Below are 16,896 nucleotides of genomic sequence, written 5' to 3'. Positions count from 1 at the left end.
GTTAACCTAGGCCTGGGGGAAGCGTCGCCGCCCGCTACATGCGGCCCCTGGGGCTCTGTGTCCTGCCCGAGCAGGGGCTGGAAGCGAGGGGAGCAAGAAGGGGCCGTGGCAGTGCTTGCAGCTGTGCTTGCAGTGCACAATTATGGTTGAAGGTTTGCACATCCAGATTGCATCAAGGAGCTGGCCAAGAAAGGGAGTGTAAAGGTGTAAAGATGTTCTTTTATTTTTGTATTTTTTTTAACTGTGCCTTTCCTATGAGCTAGCAGAACATGAGACATGCAGAGCTGGCCTGAGGGACCGTGCACAGGCGAGTGAGCACAAGGGAGCTGCTCGGACGGATGCGATGGGGTCCGGGCTGGCGGAGCAGCCCGAGGGCAGCCGTGCTCCGCTTTGTGCCACCTCACAGCCTGCCCACAGCCCCGGGGGCACCCGTGGGCACAGGGAAAGGTTGTGGGTAGCAAAGCAGCAGTCGCTGGCAGAGAGGGGACCGAGGCCTGTGCTGGAACTGGTGCACAGAGGTGCACTGAGTGAGTGGGTGTCCCCTCATCCACAGCTACAGCACAGCGTGAGCAGCCTGGGTGCCACTGCCGCCCGCCCGGAGGGAGCTTCCAAGCCGGGCTGGCGTTTGGAAGTGGAACATTTTGAACTGGTTTCCAGCCAGCTCCTGGCTGCAGCAAACAGCTGAGAGGCGAGCGCATAACCACGAGCCTGTTGAGCTCCCGCGCCCGGCCGCGCAGCCCCAGCGGAGCTTTTGCAGAGGCGAGACGGCCTCGAGAAAGGGAGGAAATCCAAGGGCTGCCTTAGGACACAGGCCGGCTTATTCGCGGCGATCGCTGGGTTTTTTCCATTGTTGCGAGGAGGAGCATGCGCCAGACGGGGTTATGCAAACGGCCTGGCAGCGCGCGCGCCTCGCAGATGTCACTTTGAATGGTCTCCTTATTGCGTGACTAATCTGGGGGGGGAGAGGGCTTCTGGGGGGTGAATTTCGGTTCCGCTGAGCCCGCGGGGCAGATGGGCCTGCCTGCTCGATGATGTAACGCGGGAGCTCGGTGCAGAGCGGGCCGTGGCGGCCCTGCGGTGTTTGTCAGCGCTGCCACACGACGCGCGGCAAGCGCAGGGCTCCTCGGCGTGCGCTGACCCCCAACGCGCTCTGCTGAGACCTACTGTTCTGTGGGGCCTGCAGCTCCTCCTGCAGGGACCCGCTGCAGCGCTTCGTGCGCTCCTTACTGCAGTCTTTACAACGCTTTGCTCAAAATAATCCTACCAGGTGCTTTTGCTTATGCCCGAGATCCAGCAGCCACCACGGTGCCAGGTGCAGTGACTCCTAGACCTCCTGCTTTCCTCCTTCATCCCTCTGGGCTCATCCAGGCCCATATGCCCCGTGGGGATTGTTAGTAAGACCCAGCAGCAGCTGTGTGAAGGACTCAAAAGGAAAAGAACGCTCACTCCCCAAATCATCATCTTCCCAATGACTGATTTTTCTTGAGCAGCTTTGGCTGCTTCAGTCTTACTGAAAATCATCTGCTGAGCCATTCCTGAAAGTTAGCCGAGAGCTGTAGATGTGCAGGAGGAACACGCTGGTAAGGTTTAAAGTCAGCCTGTTTTTGTTGGATGCTGGAGCATATCTGGGCTCCCTCCCTGGGCGCACTTGATACTCTGATACTTGCTTTTCCCATCCCTATATGAAAAGGTATTGGCCAGCAGCTTACTATTTCTGCAGATTTCTTCCAGTGTGAGTCAGAGCGGAGCAGAAAAGGGAGTGAGGGCCCTGCAGACCTGGTCCATAAATAGAGGCAGCCTGTGTGTGTTCCTGGAACAGGACCCCTCTTGGATTTAGACTATACAAACTCCAAACCGTCTCTCCTTTCCTTCTCGAGGGGCCTGTTTCCCTTTTCTGCCCCCTTTATATGATCTGAGCTGCAGGTTCCGGGGGACGTGGAGCCGCTGTGTGGCTAGGATGGGGCTGGAGCAGCGGGGCTCCCAACACGGGTAGGAGCAGCACTTTGCAGGCACAGAAGGTGCTGTGACCTGGTGGCTCCCCGGGTGGGCTCCCTGCTGTCCCTCTGGGAGCAGCAGCACATCCGAGGATGCTCCGTTCCTTTTGGTCCCGCTCCCACAGCATCGGGGCACAGCTGCTGGGGGAAAGGTGTCTGCTTTTCAGCTCTGCGCCTCCAGGCCCAACCATTTCATAAAAGGAAGCTCTTTCTCCTAAGGCTGTTGATTTCTAAGGCTCGGTGAGCACATTCCTGCGGCGGGAGCCAGTTGGCACCTTCCCGCGCGGCGGCGGAGGCCCCCGCGCTCCAGCTGTTTGTGCTGGGCCGCGGGCTGGCAGCTCCCGCTCCGCGGTGCTGCCCGGCCGGGAGCGGGGCCCGCGCGGCACCGCTGCCCAAAGGCTCCCGGCGCGGGGCTCGCGGGCGGCCCCTGCCCCGCGTCGGTGCCACCAGCGGGGCCCTGTCCCTGTCCCTGGCAGCGCCCCGCAGCCAGCGGGGCTGCAGGGCACCAGCCTCTCCTAATTGATTAACAGTTATGCAAACATCCCCCCTGCCTGCTAATTTGCAAATGCCTGGCTCCCTTCTCCACCTCCTTGGAGGCTTTTGTGGGCTAAGCAAATAAATACACTTTTTTTTTTAAAGTATAAATATAGATTTGGGGTGTTGCTTTGGTGCTGCAGGTCAGAGCTGTTTTGCTACAGCACTGGGCTGGTCTTTTCCATGTCTCATCTTTATTTTTGTTAGCACTAGCAATTCTGTTGCATGAGGAAAGCTGCACATAAAGTATCCCTGGTGTGAAATATTCCACTGCGCGCTCAAGCCAGACTGTAACTTGTGAAGGGCTCGAGCTCTGCTCACGCACCCTGGCAGTGACCTCCTTGAAGGCAGCGGTGACGCCAGTGCGGCCGGCACGGGGACCAGGGCTGGAGGTGGCACCTGGCTTGGGATGAGCCCCTGTGGAGCTGGCACGGACTGGCGAGGCAGGAGCAGCACGGCAAGGAGGGCAAGGCAGGATGGAAGGAGGGCAAGGCAGGACGAGGGGCTCTGAAGGTCCGGAGCCACCTGAAGGGTGACCTGGTGCTGGCAACGCGATGGTGGCAGCACCTCCTTCCTCTCCATGTTTCGCCCTGGCCGTGCAGCAGCAGGAGGCCGGTGGCACAGCGATTCCCCTGGCCCGGCTGCGTTGCCCTTTCTGCAGGGCCCGGGCGCTCTCCTGCACAAAGACAGCCCTTTGGGCACCTGATATTTTTGGGAACGTTTTAAGGCCCATCCAAACTGGGGCTGTCTGGCAGCTTCCCCACAGGGGTAGAGGTGCCAGCAGGGTGGCCGCCCTTGGAGGTTTGTCCTACAAGACCTGCTTGTTTGTGTCCTGGTGTTTGCACACAAGGATGGTACTGTTGCTGCACAAGCAACAAGTTGTGGTGACACAGGGCCCGTGCGATCAGAAAGTTGTTTTTTTCTGCAGCAGGAAAGTTGACCGGAGGGTTCAGGAATATTCCAAGGCAATTTGGGCTAGGAGAACAGCTCCAAAGCAACCAGACATCCCCAGAGGATAGGGGAACTTGGGGTGAGCTCTGTAGCAAATGCTTGAATGAGGAAAGAGCAGTTTGGAGCCGGCTGCCAAGGGAAGGGCTGGGATTGACTTCAGTGGAGATATTCGAGGCAGACAAAACACCCAGCATGAGTTTAGGGATAATTAAATCCATCCGACATGTTACAGTGAGAGGAGATCCAAGAGCCAGCTCCAAGGCCCTCTGCACATCTCTTGGGCTGCTGCTCTGCGCTCTGTTCCTCATTACGCCTGCTTTGAAGTCTGCAAATCCCTATTATTTCACGGCCCGTTTGCCGCTCTTTCCCGAGGCCAGGATTGTCCTCAGCGAAGCTCCCATTCCCTGTGTTTCAGTTTGGTGGTTCAAACGCTGTCGTCGTTCCATAGGGCGGCGGAGAGAGGGGCTGGAGGACCCTTCCCTTGCCCCCAGTTGTGGCTATGGGTTCCTCTATGGACCCCGTGTCCTGGTCTTCTCTTCCGACTCTACTACATGGTGTAAGGGAGTGCTAAAGGCAGCCTGTTCATCACAGCCTCCTTAGAGCAGCTCAACACAGAGGGAAATTAATGCTTTCCTTGCCGTTGAACATTTGGGAGAACGGAGGGAGGCAGAGACTGGGTCCAAGTAATGCAGGAAATAAGTGGCACAGTTGGGTAAGGGAACCCCAGGCTCCTCAGAGACCCCAGATCTACCCACCACATCAGGCTGCTCCCCAAAGGGGCTGGCATCGCATTGTTCTGTAATTTGTTTTTATTTTTTAGACACTCGAAGCTGTTTTGCCTGTTCCGCAGTGGCCAATGTTTAAACACCATTAGCAGGAAATGTGTTTAAAAAAAAACACCCAGTCCTGCTAAGAAGTCCTTTTTATTTCCAGCTTAGACAGAGCCTCGGGATCCACAAAGAATGAAACTCTTGTTGCTGGAAATAAGTTAGGAAGCAGGTTGTTTTGGAGCTGTCCTGGTCACTTCTGATGGCAGGGCTGATCAACCTGCTGGGCAGCGCTCGGTCATTTGTGACCCAGAAAAGATTTATAGGCAGTTAAATTCTGTGCTCCCCACAGCTCCTCTCAAAGCCAAGAGCCCAAGCTGGGTTCCCCACCTCCTAAAACCTCTGCCGTGACCCTAGATATGGCTCCAGGGGAAATTATGGATCTGATTCAGAAATTATGGGGTGAGGCTCCTTGGACTGAATTAAACAGAATGACAAGACTAGCTGATCCAAAATGTCCCCTCGGGTCCTGTAAACTACGAATCTTCATGGATGTCTCCAAGCCCAAATTGGTGCGTGGGGTTTTGTGCACGCCTGGTTTCATCCTAGGCTGCCACGAGCTGCGGCTGGGCTGGAAAGCAGGAGCCGCTGCAGAAAACGCCACGTGTCAGCTGAGGGGAGCGCAAGGACAGCAGCTCCGCCACGGCGCCCGGCCAGGAGAGCGGCTGCTGAACGCAGAAGAGCAGTCGGGACGGCCTCCTCGGAGCCGCTCGTAGGGAGCACGGCTCTTCAGGACAAGGGGCAGTGGGTGTAAGTTGAAGCACAGGCAGTTCCACCTGCATGTGAGGAAGAGCTTCTTGACTGTGATGGTGACAGAGCCCTGGCACAGGCTGCCCAGGAGGCTGTGGAGTCTCCTTCTCTGGAGGTCTTCCAAACCCGCCTGGATGCGACCGGATGCCCCGTGCTCTGGGTGTCCCTGCTGGAGCAGGGGGGTGGACTAGGTGAGCTCTCAAGGTCCCTTCCAACCTCAACCATTCTGGGCACCCAGGTGCCTGGTGAGGGGCAGGGGAGCTCAGGTCCCGGGCGAGCGGTTCCCACCTCGCTGCTCCCTGTGCTGCTTGTGCCGAGGCTGCTCCCGCTGAGCAGGACCAGGCCCTGGCTGTTGGAGGTGCTCGGGGCGCAGCCCGTGCCCGGCGTTTGCAGCTGAGCCCTTGGCCTTTGCAGCTGCATGGGTGCTCCCCGCTGTGTCTCGGCACCCCCAGCACCTTCCCGCAGCGGAGCCACCCATGGCTGCGTCCCACTGAGCTGTTCCAGCAATTTGGAAGGGCAGAGGGAATTCGGTAAGGATTGGGCCAGTGTGCTGGGACTGATTCTGCAGTCCAGAATAAAACAACAGCAAAAACAACACGTGCATGAGGATTTCTAAGAAGTGCTCGAGATCTTGTATTTGTGTCTCGTCAGTCGTTTGATCCAGCCACGTTAGCAGGTGGGAAAGAAATCCTCTGGGAGCATTAGGCACTAGGTTTCCTCCCCAGCTGCTAAGCTGTGAGAAGGGCTGCCCGGAGAAGCCTGTTTACAGCTGCTGCTTTGGGTTGCCGGGCTACTCCTGGCAGAGTTTTCCACCAGATGGTCCCTGCGGCATCTGGGGGGACAGTCTCCTCTGGACCTCTGGCTTGGAGAATGCCCCTCGAGTCACAGGTTGAGCAGCTGTGCAGCCCAGAAGGAGCACCCAAAACCCCAAAGGGGCTCCTTGTGCAGCTGCAGGGTGCTGGACCAGAGCGGGCCCTGGGCCTCCGCAGGGTCCTTGCTGACGTGTGCTCCTGAAGGCTGAGCCGGAGCCGTGTGCCGGGGCTGCAGGAACGTCACCATGTGCCCCGTTAGGTGGACGGAGGGGCCCGTGGGCTCAGTTGCAGGATGCCGGGCACAGGTGAGCGATGCGCTGGCACCGGCCCTCGCCCGGCCGAGCTTCCCAGTGAAGCAGCCGCCAGCACCGGCACCCGCGGGACTCGGGGCTGCGGGGACTGGAGCAGCCTCCGGCGCTTCCCGGCGCTGCGACACGGCTCGCAGGAATGGGAGCGGATGCAGCTCTCACAGCAACAGCACCGGGAGCTGCTGCTCGAGCTTCCCAGGGCACCTCTGACTTGGTGAACTCGGCAGATCACATTGGGCAAATTGCAAATTGGGCATAAAGAGCTGGAATTTTCCTCTGAGGAGAAGTGACCTGCAGATCGAGTGACTCAGAGGCTGCTGTTGGGATTAGCAGCGAAAAAATTCTCGCGGTGAGAAGCCTCTGTCCTGCTGTGATGCTTCTGGATGGAAAAGCAGCTGCACCGAGCGCTCGCTGAGGTTTACAGGAGCTGATGTCTGCACAGGGGGAATTGGGGAAAACAGCCACAGGGGGGACTGTCTCCCACGGGAGCCCTCTGCCGCCTCCAGGATTTTTTCCAAGGCACTTTTTTCTCCAGAGCACCCCCAGTTGTAGGAGATTCGAGGTGAACTAAGTGCAGCTTGAGGCTATGAGGGCACAAAGGCAAAGCAATAGCTGATGGAGGTGGCAAGGAGCGAACAGGACAGCCCTTGGGGAGACATGTGGAGGTAAAAGAAAGAGTAGGGCAAAACCTAGGGTCCTCCAGGAAAAGCCGGTGGATGGTCTAGAGTAAATGGCACCCAAAGTGTCTTGGGTGGTGGGAGGCTGGAGGACAAGGCCAAAATTCAGGAACTTGAGCCTCCTGTCTGCTTGAAGAGCTTTTCTTGCTGGTTGGAGTATCTAGAGATCCCCTTTGGAGGGCCAAGGCAGCAAAGGGTTTGCCTGCAGTCTGAATGACTTGTGGAAACACCCTCCTTGCACCCCAGCTCTTAGATGGGTGCATCAGTAGCTTCATCTTTCCCAGATCTAGAGCTGCACTTTCCTCTTGAGGAATATTTTTCCTCTTGTATTTGCAGGTTGCCTATGGAACCACGGAAAACAGCCCTGTCACCTTCATGGGATTCCCAGATGACAACTTTGACAAAAAAACTGAGACCGTGGGATGCATCTTCCCCCACACAGAGGTGAACATGATCCTTCCACTTGCTCCACATTCTCCATTCACAGCAGACCTCAGCTCGTGCTCCCTCTGATGCTGGGGCTGCTCTGTGCCATAGCACTGGCTTAGCTCTTGGAAGGCCCTGGCTCTCTTCCATTGCAGGCAAAAATCGAGGATCCAGCTACAGGGGAGTCTGTACCTCTGAACACTCCTGGGGAACTTCAGGTCCGTGGCTACTGTGTCATGCTGGGCTATTGGGATGATCCTGCCAAAACAAGCGAGGTGGTCTCCGATGATAAGTGGTACAAGACTGGGTGAGTCCAGAAACCTCCCTTCTCTTCTCAGCCTGTCCTGCAGGGTGCCACAGATATACATGGAGACATGTATATCTATGAGTGGTTTGGCAGCGATTTCCATAGCAGGGAAAGGAGAACGAATGTATCCCTCTAATTCATCAGTCCATCTCCATGAACTTCAGAACAGCCTGTAGCCCTTGTTGTGAGCTGCCCCTGGAGATGGAGACACTTGCTTCATTGCTGGTGCAGTTGTGGTCTTCCTCTGACAGAAGGGCACTGGGGATACGTGTTGGGAGACAGGGTTGACCTTGGAAGAAATCCTCCCCAAACCAAATGTTTCTGCTGATGATCACAGTGTCTGGCTGTTGCAGAAAGCCTCTGATCTTCACAGGATTTTTCTTTTCAGGGTTCAGAAAGCAGAGTACATCCATGGGCACCTCAGCTTTCCCATCCAGATGCTGCTGACCAAAGTGGCTGGGTGGATCAGTCGTTCTTCCACCTCGCTGAGATAGCAGCAGCTTTGTGATGTTGTTGCAGGGACATTGCGAGTTTGGATGAGCATGGCTACTGCAAAATCATAGGTCGCTGCAAGGACATGATTATTCGGGGAGGAGAGAACATCTACCCGGCAGAACTCGAGCAGTTTCTCCACACTCATCCCAAGATTGAGGAGGTCCAGGTGAGTGGGAGGGAGGGCGCTGGGCAAGAAGAGATGGTTGATGCTGTGGGAAACCTGTGCAGGACATCAGCCATCGTGATGGCTGCTTGGGACCTGCTTGTCTTCACCTGTTTTCAGCTTCTCCTTTCTTGTGACCTTAGTTGTCAACCAGGAGGGACAAGCTCATGACATGGAACAGGCAAGCAGAACTTATGGGTCTGTTTTTATATTGGGCATTGGGCACATAGACTGGACAGACTCCGTACGAATCGGCTTCACATCTGCAAAGTGGCAGAAATCACTTCCTCTGATCTTTTTCTCCATGTCCGCTTCCATAGCTCCTTCAAAATCTTATCTAGAAAGCAGTAGAAAGAGACATTTTTTTTTCCTGATAATTAATTACTAAAATCTGAAATCAGAAAAGACTTTTCCAACGGGCTCCTGAAGATGAGGAGTTAGACGTCGTTTCATCTGTTCACAAGAAATGATTCGTGGCGTTTAGCAGCTGCTCTCAATCTGCTGGGATTGTTCTCCTCCAGGTTTTGTGCCAGACAAGTCTCCCCATAAATAAAGCAGTTATTTAGTAAGTGTTGCGCCTGCGCCAGGCTAGCGTCTCCCCTTGGAATAATCTCAGTGCAGATGGGTTTCAAACCAGACCTGTTTATGTAGTTTCTCGGGCTTTATGTCACTGTCCTGGATTCAAAGGAATTGACACGTCTCTAGGTTTGTGAGATAGCAGCTCAAGGTGGGGAATGGTGAGAGAGTCTCCTGGGAAATTATTCGAGGAAATTTGTGAGGGAACAGGCTTGGGAAGCCCGACTGTCACATCAAATGATCTGATCTTCTGATAACAGAGGGAAGGGTCCGCTAAGATCTGCCGCCATAGGGGTTTTCTACTTTATCCCTCTCCTGCTGTTTCCTGTGGAGGAAAGTATTCAAAGTATTTTGAATAAGCTTCCCAGGGCTTCTAATCAGCTGTGAAACTTATTTCCCAATTTTACAGTTGGAAAAACAGTGTCACAAAGAAAGATGATGGCAGGCCCGAGTCATACCTGAGGTGACATCATGCCTCGCTGCTCTAAGGCAGCCCTCCCTCCAGTGACTAATCCCCAGAGACTTTGCAAAGCAAAGAGATGCTGGAGCCTGGGAGGGAGAGCAGCCCAGTGTGGCCACACTGCTCTGCTGGCAGGACCTGCTGGGAGGGAGGGATCACGTGGAGGGCTCCGGGGGATGAGGAGGCAGCTCTGAGCGCCTTGGCAGTGCTGTCTCCCACCCCTGTGTGCAGTGACACGGGCCAGGGCTCGGTGTCCCCTAGGGCTCACGTCTCCTTCTGTCCCAACCAGGTGGTTGGCGTCAAGGATTCGCGCATGGGGGAAGAGATCTGTGCCTGCATTCGACTGCGAGCCGGGCAGAAATGCACGGAGGAAGAGATCAGAATGTTTTGCAAAGGAAAGGTAGGTTTTCCACCCAATAATTCAGCCCCGCAGCAGCGGCTGTAAATTTGCGAAGGGAACTGCGGCAGGTCAGAGCTTGGGAGCCAGTCCTCACAGCCCCGGCCTGGGCTTACGGGCAGTGGAGCTGTGTCTTTCTCTTTGCAGATCTCTCATTTCAAGATCCCCCGGTACATCGTGTTCTTGAATGAGTATCCGCTCACCGTCTCGGGCAAGGTAGGAGCCGCGCTGGGGTAGGGCTGGCATCATGGGCAACGCTTGTTCTGCTCTCTGCGACGCTCTCCTTTGCTCTGCACTTGGTTCCAGATTCAGAAGTACAAGTTGAGAGAACAGATGGAGAAGCATCTTGAGCTCTGAGCTCAGCAACACAGAACTGAAGAGGGATAAATAGGAACCGCCCCAGCCGGGTTTGTGTCTCCTTTTCACCTGGGCCCAGCCAAGAAGGTCTCTGCCTGACATGGTGCTTGTGACACTTCAGCTATTAAAACAAGGAGCCTTTTTTGCCCACTTGGGTTTGTTTGTTTGCCGAAAGAAATACTTGGTGTGAGGAAGGGGTGCTTATCTCTGCAGTTCTGCCCTGTTACTCTACACGTGTCTGTGTAACCAGTTTGGCTGCAGCCATGTCAGAGGATTTTGTGGCCTGGAACAGACAGAGCCTCCGCAAGAGCAGAGCTGACACTGCAAGTCCTAACAGCCATGCCTGGCTCCCCAAGGTAAGGGAAGGCCCCACTTGGATCCTAGAGTCCCTTGGGTCATACAAAACAGCCCATTGAAATAACAGAGCTGATAGCGAATTCCTGAAATAAGAGTAGGAGCTTCACAGAGTGGGGATTTGCATGGGAAGTGGCTCCCAGGAGCTGTCTGGAAAGAGGAGACGCTGGCCACAGGCCTCCCACAGGCACCCTGAACTGCAAAAAGAAACTCTTCCAAAAGATACTTAGTCATCTTTATTTTATTGTTTTGAACAAGCTAAGACACCAAACGTCACAGAAATACCAAACGTCCTGTCCCATCCAAAGTATAAAGCAGCTTATGCCCGGGACAGTGATTTTACGGGAGTTACTCCCAACCATGAAACACAGCAGTGAGGAGCCGAGCTCGCCGGCCCCGCTGCAGTGTCCCACTCCAGCTGGAGAGTGGATAACATCGCTGCTCTTGCTGCGTCACCGGCTCTCCCGGCCGTCTCTCTTGCTGCTTTCTTTACTCTCTACCTCCTCCCAAACAGCTGGAGCTCAATGCTCAGGGTGGTGCCTCCCCCAGGAAAGGGGAAGAAATGGCGTAAGAGAAAGGCAAAGTGTCAGCAAGGCCTCTGGTGGTATCGGATCTCCCAGCTGGGCCGTGGGCTCTACCCATGGAAGCAGACCACTTGGTAAAAAGGCCCATGGCTCGTATTTGGTTTCTGCAGGAAAAAAACAAGCACAAGACTGTTAGTGTCAGACTCTGCAGGTTTGGGCCTGCAGTGCTCTGGCCTTTGGGTGCAGACAGTGCCTCCCCTTGCCCAAAGTGCTGGTGGGGCTGCTCTCACCCTGCCCGTGCTGCTGGCATCACCCCCGGGGTTAGCACAAGGAAAGTCTGTAGCTATTGACTGCTGTGGTTTCAGCAGTCCTTTTAAACCATCTTCTAGAGGAAAACCGGCGTGCCAGATTACAGCCACTGCAGTCTCCCTGCAGCTGCGATGGGTGTCTAGAGCGGGGGCTCGGGAAAGGGCTTTCCCCTTCCTTCGCCTCCCACGGGATGAACTCTTCCCATCCTACCGCAGCGGGTAGGATGCCCCTGGGGAGGGGGAGCCTCTCCTCCGCTTCCCGCCCGATCCCGCCGTGTGCTCCGTACTCACTCGACGCGGGAGTCCCATGCATTTGCTCTGCCTTGGTTCATGCGGTGCAGGACAGCGCCCTGCCCCGTTAGGGCACTCGCTGCGGCACCCCTCTGCCCGGCTCCTGGGCTCCTTGCCAGCGCTTGTGGGCGGCACGAGGGCGAGCGCGGCAGCGAGCGCAGCAGCGAGCGGCATCGTCTCCAAGCGCGGCTGCCCCAGCGCGGCCGCCCCGCGCTCTTATGGAGCCCGCTGCGAGCCCGGGAAGTCCCGGCGCGCGGGCGGGAGCTGCCGGGCGGCCCGCGGGCACGAGGGAGCGTCAGGGGGGCTTCCTGGCCGCCCGCGCCCCCGCCGGCGAAGGGGAAGCTGCGGCTGCCGCTGTCGCAGAGGGTTTTCACTTCTCCAACTCTATTAATAGAGCAAATTACCAAAAAAAAAAAAAAAAAAAAAAAAAAAGGAGCAGTGAGCAATAGAGAGGCTGGAAATCCCACTTTCCTCCCCTCCTGGAGGAAGCACCAGCCCTCCATGGTGACTGACCCTGGGCTCCCCCAGGGCCCTTCGCCCGGCTGGCGGTGCCAGGAGTCACTGGGGACAGGGCAGGTGGGGATAGCAACGGGCGGCTGCGCTCCACAAGCAAAGAGCGCTTCCCAATCCCTCCTTTTTCCTTTCCCTTCACATCCCTGTTGCCGCCCTGTCCCCTGCTACTGTGTGCGCCCACCAAGCACCCGGTCCAGCCCCCAGCGCTCTTGTGCAGGGCTGGCTCCGCAGGGATTCCTCCCTCTGGGAGGGTTGTTGATGGCTCCAGCTCCTATATACTGCACTGCCCAGCCAGGTAAGGGCAAATGCCCCCAAACAGTGAGAAAATGGGATTTCCAGAGCTGAAGCTCCACGGTACCAAGCACCGCCACCCAAGCGGGTCCCAGATGGAGACGGGAGCCGCTGCCAGCCCGAGGGGCCGAGCGGCCGCAGGGCACCTGGGGCAGCGGAGGGTTCACCAGGGCCACCGGGCAAGGCACCAGCGCAGGGTGCGCGGGGACATGCGGGGGGACACGGGGACAGGGACAGCACAGGGAGCTCCCAGGGGCTGCCTGCAGGCCTGGGGACTGGCGAACCGGGCGGCACAGCAGCGGCCTGGGCTCTTCCGGCAGGCCCCGGCGCACGCGGGGACGCGGGCCGGGCGCGGGCTCCGCCTGCGCGGGGCGGTGCGTGGGGCGGAGCGGCGCCGCCGCCGCCCCGGTCGCGGCTGCCCGTGTCGCGGCGCCCCCATGTCGCCGTTCCCCATGTCGCGGTTCCTCGTGTCGCCGTTCCCCGTGGCGCGGCTCCCCGTGGCGGCGCGGGGCTGCCGGGGCCCGGCGGCGGCGCCTGCTGCGGGCCGGCCCTGCGGGGAGCCCCCCGCGGAGGCGCGCGCGGCCGCGGTCTATGTGCACGTGAGCGGCGGGCGCGCGCGGGGCGGGCACGCGCGGCAGGGGGGGCACGTGCACGGCCCACGTGTGGCACCCCGTGACCGGCACACGTGGGCTCGGAGCGGGGGGGTCCCTGCGGCTCCCAGGGGCTGGAGGTGGCACGTGGGGCTCCCCGCGCATTGCACGTGCCGGGGGGGGGGCACCGGGGCCATGCACGGGTGCCGGGGGGGGATCCCCGTTGCACACGCGTGGGGAGAGCACGCGGGGGGTTCCCGGGGTGCAGGAGGAGGGGGGCACGGGGCAGTGGGTTCAGGTGGGCACCCGGGGCTGTGCACGGGGTGGGGGACACACGTAGGACCATGAACACGGGTCCGGGGCACATCCACGGCCATGTGCATGGCCGTGGGGTGCAGGGGGTCCCCAGGGCCATGCACCCAGGTGTGGGGCGGGGGGCGCGGGCGCTGCACCCCGCACAGGCGCCCTGACACGCGGGCACCGCGGGGAGCGGCTCCCGGGCGCCCCGCCGCCCCGCAGTGGCCCTACTGCCGCCAGCTGTGCAGCTACTGCAGCTTCAACAAGTACGCGGCGCGCGGCGTGGACGAGGCGGCCGTGCGCGCCTGCCTGGTGCGCGAGGCGCGCACGCTGCTGCGCCTGGCCCGCGTGCACAGGTGGGCGCTCGCGGACGGGCACCGGGCGCTGCTGCCGCCGCGCGCCTGACGCCCCCGCCGCCCCGCAGCGTCACCTCCGTCTTCTTCGGCGGCGGCACCCCCAGCCTGGCCAGCGCGGGCACCGTGGCCGCCGTGCTGGAGGCCATCGCCGGCACGGCGCTGCTGCCCGCGCGCGCAGAGGTCACCCTGGAGGCCAACCCCAGCTCGGCCGCCGCCAGCCGCCTCGCCGCCTTCAAGGCTGCCGGCGTCAACCGCCTCTCGCTGGGCGTGCAGGTGAGGTGGCCATGGCCCCGCTCTGATGGCAGCATCGTCCCACCCTGCTTCCCCCTCGTGATGGCACCGTTCCACAGTGTGTCCCCTCCGTGATGGTGACACTGTTCCACCCTGTGTCCCCCTCATGATGGCGGCGCCATCCTACCCTGTGTCCCACCCATGACTGTGCCTCTGTGCCACCCTGCATACCCCCATGATGGTGCCGTCCCACCCTGCATACCCCCATGATGGTGCCACCATCCCACCCTGCATGACCCCATGATGGCACCGTCCCACACTGTGTCCCTCCCATGATGACGGTGCCATCGTACCCTGTGTCCCACCCATGCTTGCACCACTGTCCCACCCCGTGTCCCCCCCCACGATGGCGCCACCATCCCACCCTTCATCCCCGCCACGATGTCACCGTCCCACCCCACGTCCCCGCCTCAGTCCCTGGACGACGCCGAGCTGCGCCTGCTGGGCCGGGACCACACGGCGGCGGAGGCAGCGGCGGCGCTGGCGGCCGCGCGGCGCCTCTTCCCCGGCCGCACGTCGCTCGACCTCCTCTTCGGGCTGCCGGGGCAGAGCGCGGCGGGCTGGGCGCGCGCGCTGGCGGCCGCGCTGCCGCTCTGCGACGACCACGTGGCGCTCTACGAGCTCACACTGGAGGCCGGCACGCCGCTGCACGCCCGCGTGCGCCGCGGGCTGCTGCCCGCCCCGCGCCGCCGCCGCGCCATGTACGAGGCCGCCCGCGCCGCCATGGCGCACGCCGGCTTCCGGCACTACGAGGTGTCCAACTTCGCGCGCAAGGTGAGGCGGGCGCCACGGCGCACAGCATGGGCGGCGGTGCCATGGCGCTGATGTCCTTCTGCCCGTGCGCAGGGAGCCCTCAGCACCCACAACCTCTCCTACTGGCGGGCACGGCCCTACGTGGGTGTGGGGCCAGGTAAGGAGCGGCACCGGGGTGTGAAATGGCGGCATTGCGGTGCGAAATGGTGGCGCCGTGAGACAAAATGGCGGCACTGTGGTGCGAAATGGCGGCGCCGTGAGACAAAATGGTGGCCTCATGACACAAAATGGCAGCCTCACGGTGCAAAATAGCAGCATCATGACACAAAATGGCGGTATCGTGGTGCAAAATGGCACTACTGCAGCTCAAAATAGCAGTATCATGATGCAAAATGGTGGCATCGCGGTGCAAAATATTATCATAATGCAAAATAGCAGCATCATGACACAAAATGGTGGCATCGCGACACAAAACAGCATTGACAGCAATTGGAAAGGGTGACACAGCATGGTGGCACCAGGCCAGTGCAGCCTGTCCTGCCGCCCGCAGGGGCCCACGGGCGCTTCGTTCCCTGGGCCGAGGGCCTGACGCAGCGTGAGGCCAGGACGCAGACGCCTGAACCGAATGCCTGGATGCGGGAGGTGCGGGCAGCCGGCCACGGCACGCGGCGGCGCGTGCCGCTCAGCCCGCTGCAGCTGTGAGTACCGCGGCCATGGCGGGGACGGTGGCGACGGCGGGGACGATGGCAGGGACGATGACGGGGACAATGGCGGGGTTGGTGGCACCGACGGCAGCGCCGCCCGGCCCTCGCCGTCCCCGTCAGCCCCTGCCACCCCACAGGCTGGAGGAGGTTCTGGTCCTGGGGCTGCGCACTGACACCGGCATCACGCACCAGGTGAGCAGCGAGCCCTGCCTTGGCTATTTACCTTTGATTTCTTTAAAAGCGTTCTTTTTTTGATATTGTTATGTGTTTGCTTGTCTGCAGCACTGGCAGGAGTTCTCCCCACACCTGAGCCTCTGGGACGTGTTCGGGGCGCCAGGCGAGGCCATGGAGCTGGCGGAGCAGGGCTGGCTCGTGCTGGACGGCGGGTGAGCGGCGCGGCGGATCCCGCAGGCCGTCGCGGGGTCCCGGCAGGCGCCATGGGGCTGACCGTGCGCTCCGCAGCGGCCTGCGCTGCTCCTGGGACGGGCTGCCCGTGCTGGACTCGCTGCTGCCCGCCCTGCTGTGCCAGCTGCAGCGGCGCTGGGGCCCCGGCACCGACCTGGCACCCGTGTCCTAGCGCTGGCAGCAGCACGCGGCCTTTGTGGAGGTGCGGGAGGTGACGGCACTTGTGCAGTCCACGGTGCATGAGCTCCGTTGCAGCCTGCAGAGCAGCAGCAAATAAAGCTGTGTTTTAACAGCGCAACCGTGTGTGTGCCCGCGATGCAGCACTGGGTTTGGATGCCAGTTGGAAAGGTGTGGATTGGCCGTGCAGTGGGGAAAAGGCCTCCCGAGGCATCAGGGTCTCGTGTGGCCGGGATGCGGCGTCCCCAGGCTCGGTGTGAGGGGGACACGGCCACCACGGCGCTGTCCCAACCATGCACCAGCTCTGCTGGCCTTGCAGCATCAGCCGCAGGTTGCACAGCAGAGAGGCTGCGGCTGTTTCGGAAGACCCCAGGCTGCAGCCACGAGTGCACAAGTGCACACGGGAGGGCTGCTGAGGAGCCGGCCTCGGGCAGCGCTGCTCTTGCATCACCAGCGTGGGGGACGTTGTAAGGGCATGCGAGAAACCCGGGCATTGCATGGCTGTCCCCGTGCACTGTATGTCCATCCCTGCTCACTGCACAGCTCTCCTGCTCATTGCACATGCGTCCCCGCTCACTGCACACCCATCCCTGCTCGCCGCACAGCCGTTGCACACCCGTTCCCGCTCATTGCACACCCGTTGCACTCCCGTTCCCACTCGTTGCACACTCGTTGCACTCCTGTTGCACGCCCGTTCCCGCTCGTTGCACACCCATCCCTGCTCGTTGCACGTCCGTTCACACTCTTTGCACACCCGTTGCACACCCATCCCTGCTCGTTGCACACCCATTGCACGCCCGTTCCCGCTCGTTGCACTCCCGTTGCACGCCCGTTCCCGCTCGTTGCACACCCATCCCTGCTCGCTGCACACCCGTTGCACCCCCGTTCCCGCTCATAGCACCCCCGTTCCCGCTCATAGCACCCCCGTTCCCGCTCCTTGCCCGCCCGCCCCCCGCACTACCCGCCCTTCCCGCCGCGCGGCGCTGCAGCGCGTCCCGCCGCCCCCGC

General features: G+C 60.1%; 2 protein-coding genes and 1 long non-coding RNA gene across 3 annotated transcripts in view; 2 read left to right on the top strand and 1 right to left on the bottom strand.

Annotated features, from left to right (window-relative positions):
* ACSF2 (acyl-CoA synthetase family member 2) overlaps nucleotides 1-10,416 on the top strand; it is a 29,531-nt gene extending 19,115 nt beyond the window's left edge. Inside the window, exons 12-17 of the mRNA XM_026046842.1 lie at nucleotides 7,190-7,297; nucleotides 7,435-7,586; nucleotides 8,106-8,247; nucleotides 9,570-9,680; nucleotides 9,825-9,893; nucleotides 9,984-10,416. Of these exons, the coding sequence (XP_025902627.1) occupies nucleotides 7,190-7,297; nucleotides 7,435-7,586; nucleotides 8,106-8,247; nucleotides 9,570-9,680; nucleotides 9,825-9,893; nucleotides 9,984-10,034 (633 nt within the window). The 3' untranslated portion in view covers nucleotides 10,035-10,416. The remainder of the gene's footprint in view (nucleotides 1-7,189; nucleotides 7,298-7,434; nucleotides 7,587-8,105; nucleotides 8,248-9,569; nucleotides 9,681-9,824; nucleotides 9,894-9,983) is intronic.
* A 286-nt stretch (nucleotides 10,417-10,702) lies between these two features.
* LOC112953794 lies at nucleotides 10,703-11,585 on the bottom strand. Its single transcript, XR_003250618.1, has 2 exons — nucleotides 11,512-11,585; nucleotides 10,703-11,076 (listed from the first exon to the last, which is right to left on the bottom strand). It is a non-coding gene; the product is annotated as an uncharacterized LOC112953794 (long non-coding RNA).
* Nucleotides 11,586-12,752: 1,167 nt separating this feature from the next.
* RSAD1 (radical S-adenosyl methionine domain containing 1) lies at nucleotides 12,753-15,977 on the top strand. The gene is made up of 9 exons (XM_026046841.1): nucleotides 12,753-12,914; nucleotides 13,425-13,558; nucleotides 13,627-13,831; nucleotides 14,264-14,623; nucleotides 14,696-14,759; nucleotides 15,153-15,300; nucleotides 15,444-15,498; nucleotides 15,589-15,692; nucleotides 15,769-15,977. The coding sequence occupies exons 1-9, from the start codon at nucleotides 12,753-12,755 to the stop codon at nucleotides 15,881-15,883; spliced, it is 1,347 nt and encodes a 448-aa protein (XP_025902626.1). The 3' UTR covers nucleotides 15,884-15,977.
* The last annotated feature ends 919 nt before the right edge of the window (nucleotides 15,978-16,896 follow it).

Source organism: Nothoprocta perdicaria, unplaced genomic scaffold (genome assembly GCF_003342845.1).
Source record: "Nothoprocta perdicaria isolate Ctin4 unplaced genomic scaffold, notPer1 scaffold_46, whole genome shotgun sequence".
Classification (NCBI taxonomy): domain Eukaryota; kingdom Metazoa; phylum Chordata; class Aves; order Tinamiformes; family Tinamidae; genus Nothoprocta; species Nothoprocta perdicaria.
The sequence above is the reverse complement of the archived record's forward strand: the minus strand, read 5'-3'. Positions and strand labels throughout refer to the sequence as shown.

Coding starts and splice junctions, on each gene's coding strand:
- RSAD1 (XM_026046841.1), top strand. CDS start 12,753: ATGTCGCCGTTCCCCATGTCGCGGTTCCTCGTGTCGCCGTTCCCCGTG. Junction 14,760..15,152: donor CTACGTGGGTGTGGGGCCAG/GTAAGGAGCGGC, acceptor TGCCGCCCGCAG/GGGCCCACGGGCGCTTCGTT. Junction 15,499..15,588: donor ACACCGGCATCACGCACCAG/GTGAGCAGCGAG, acceptor GCTTGTCTGCAG/CACTGGCAGGAGTTCTCCCC.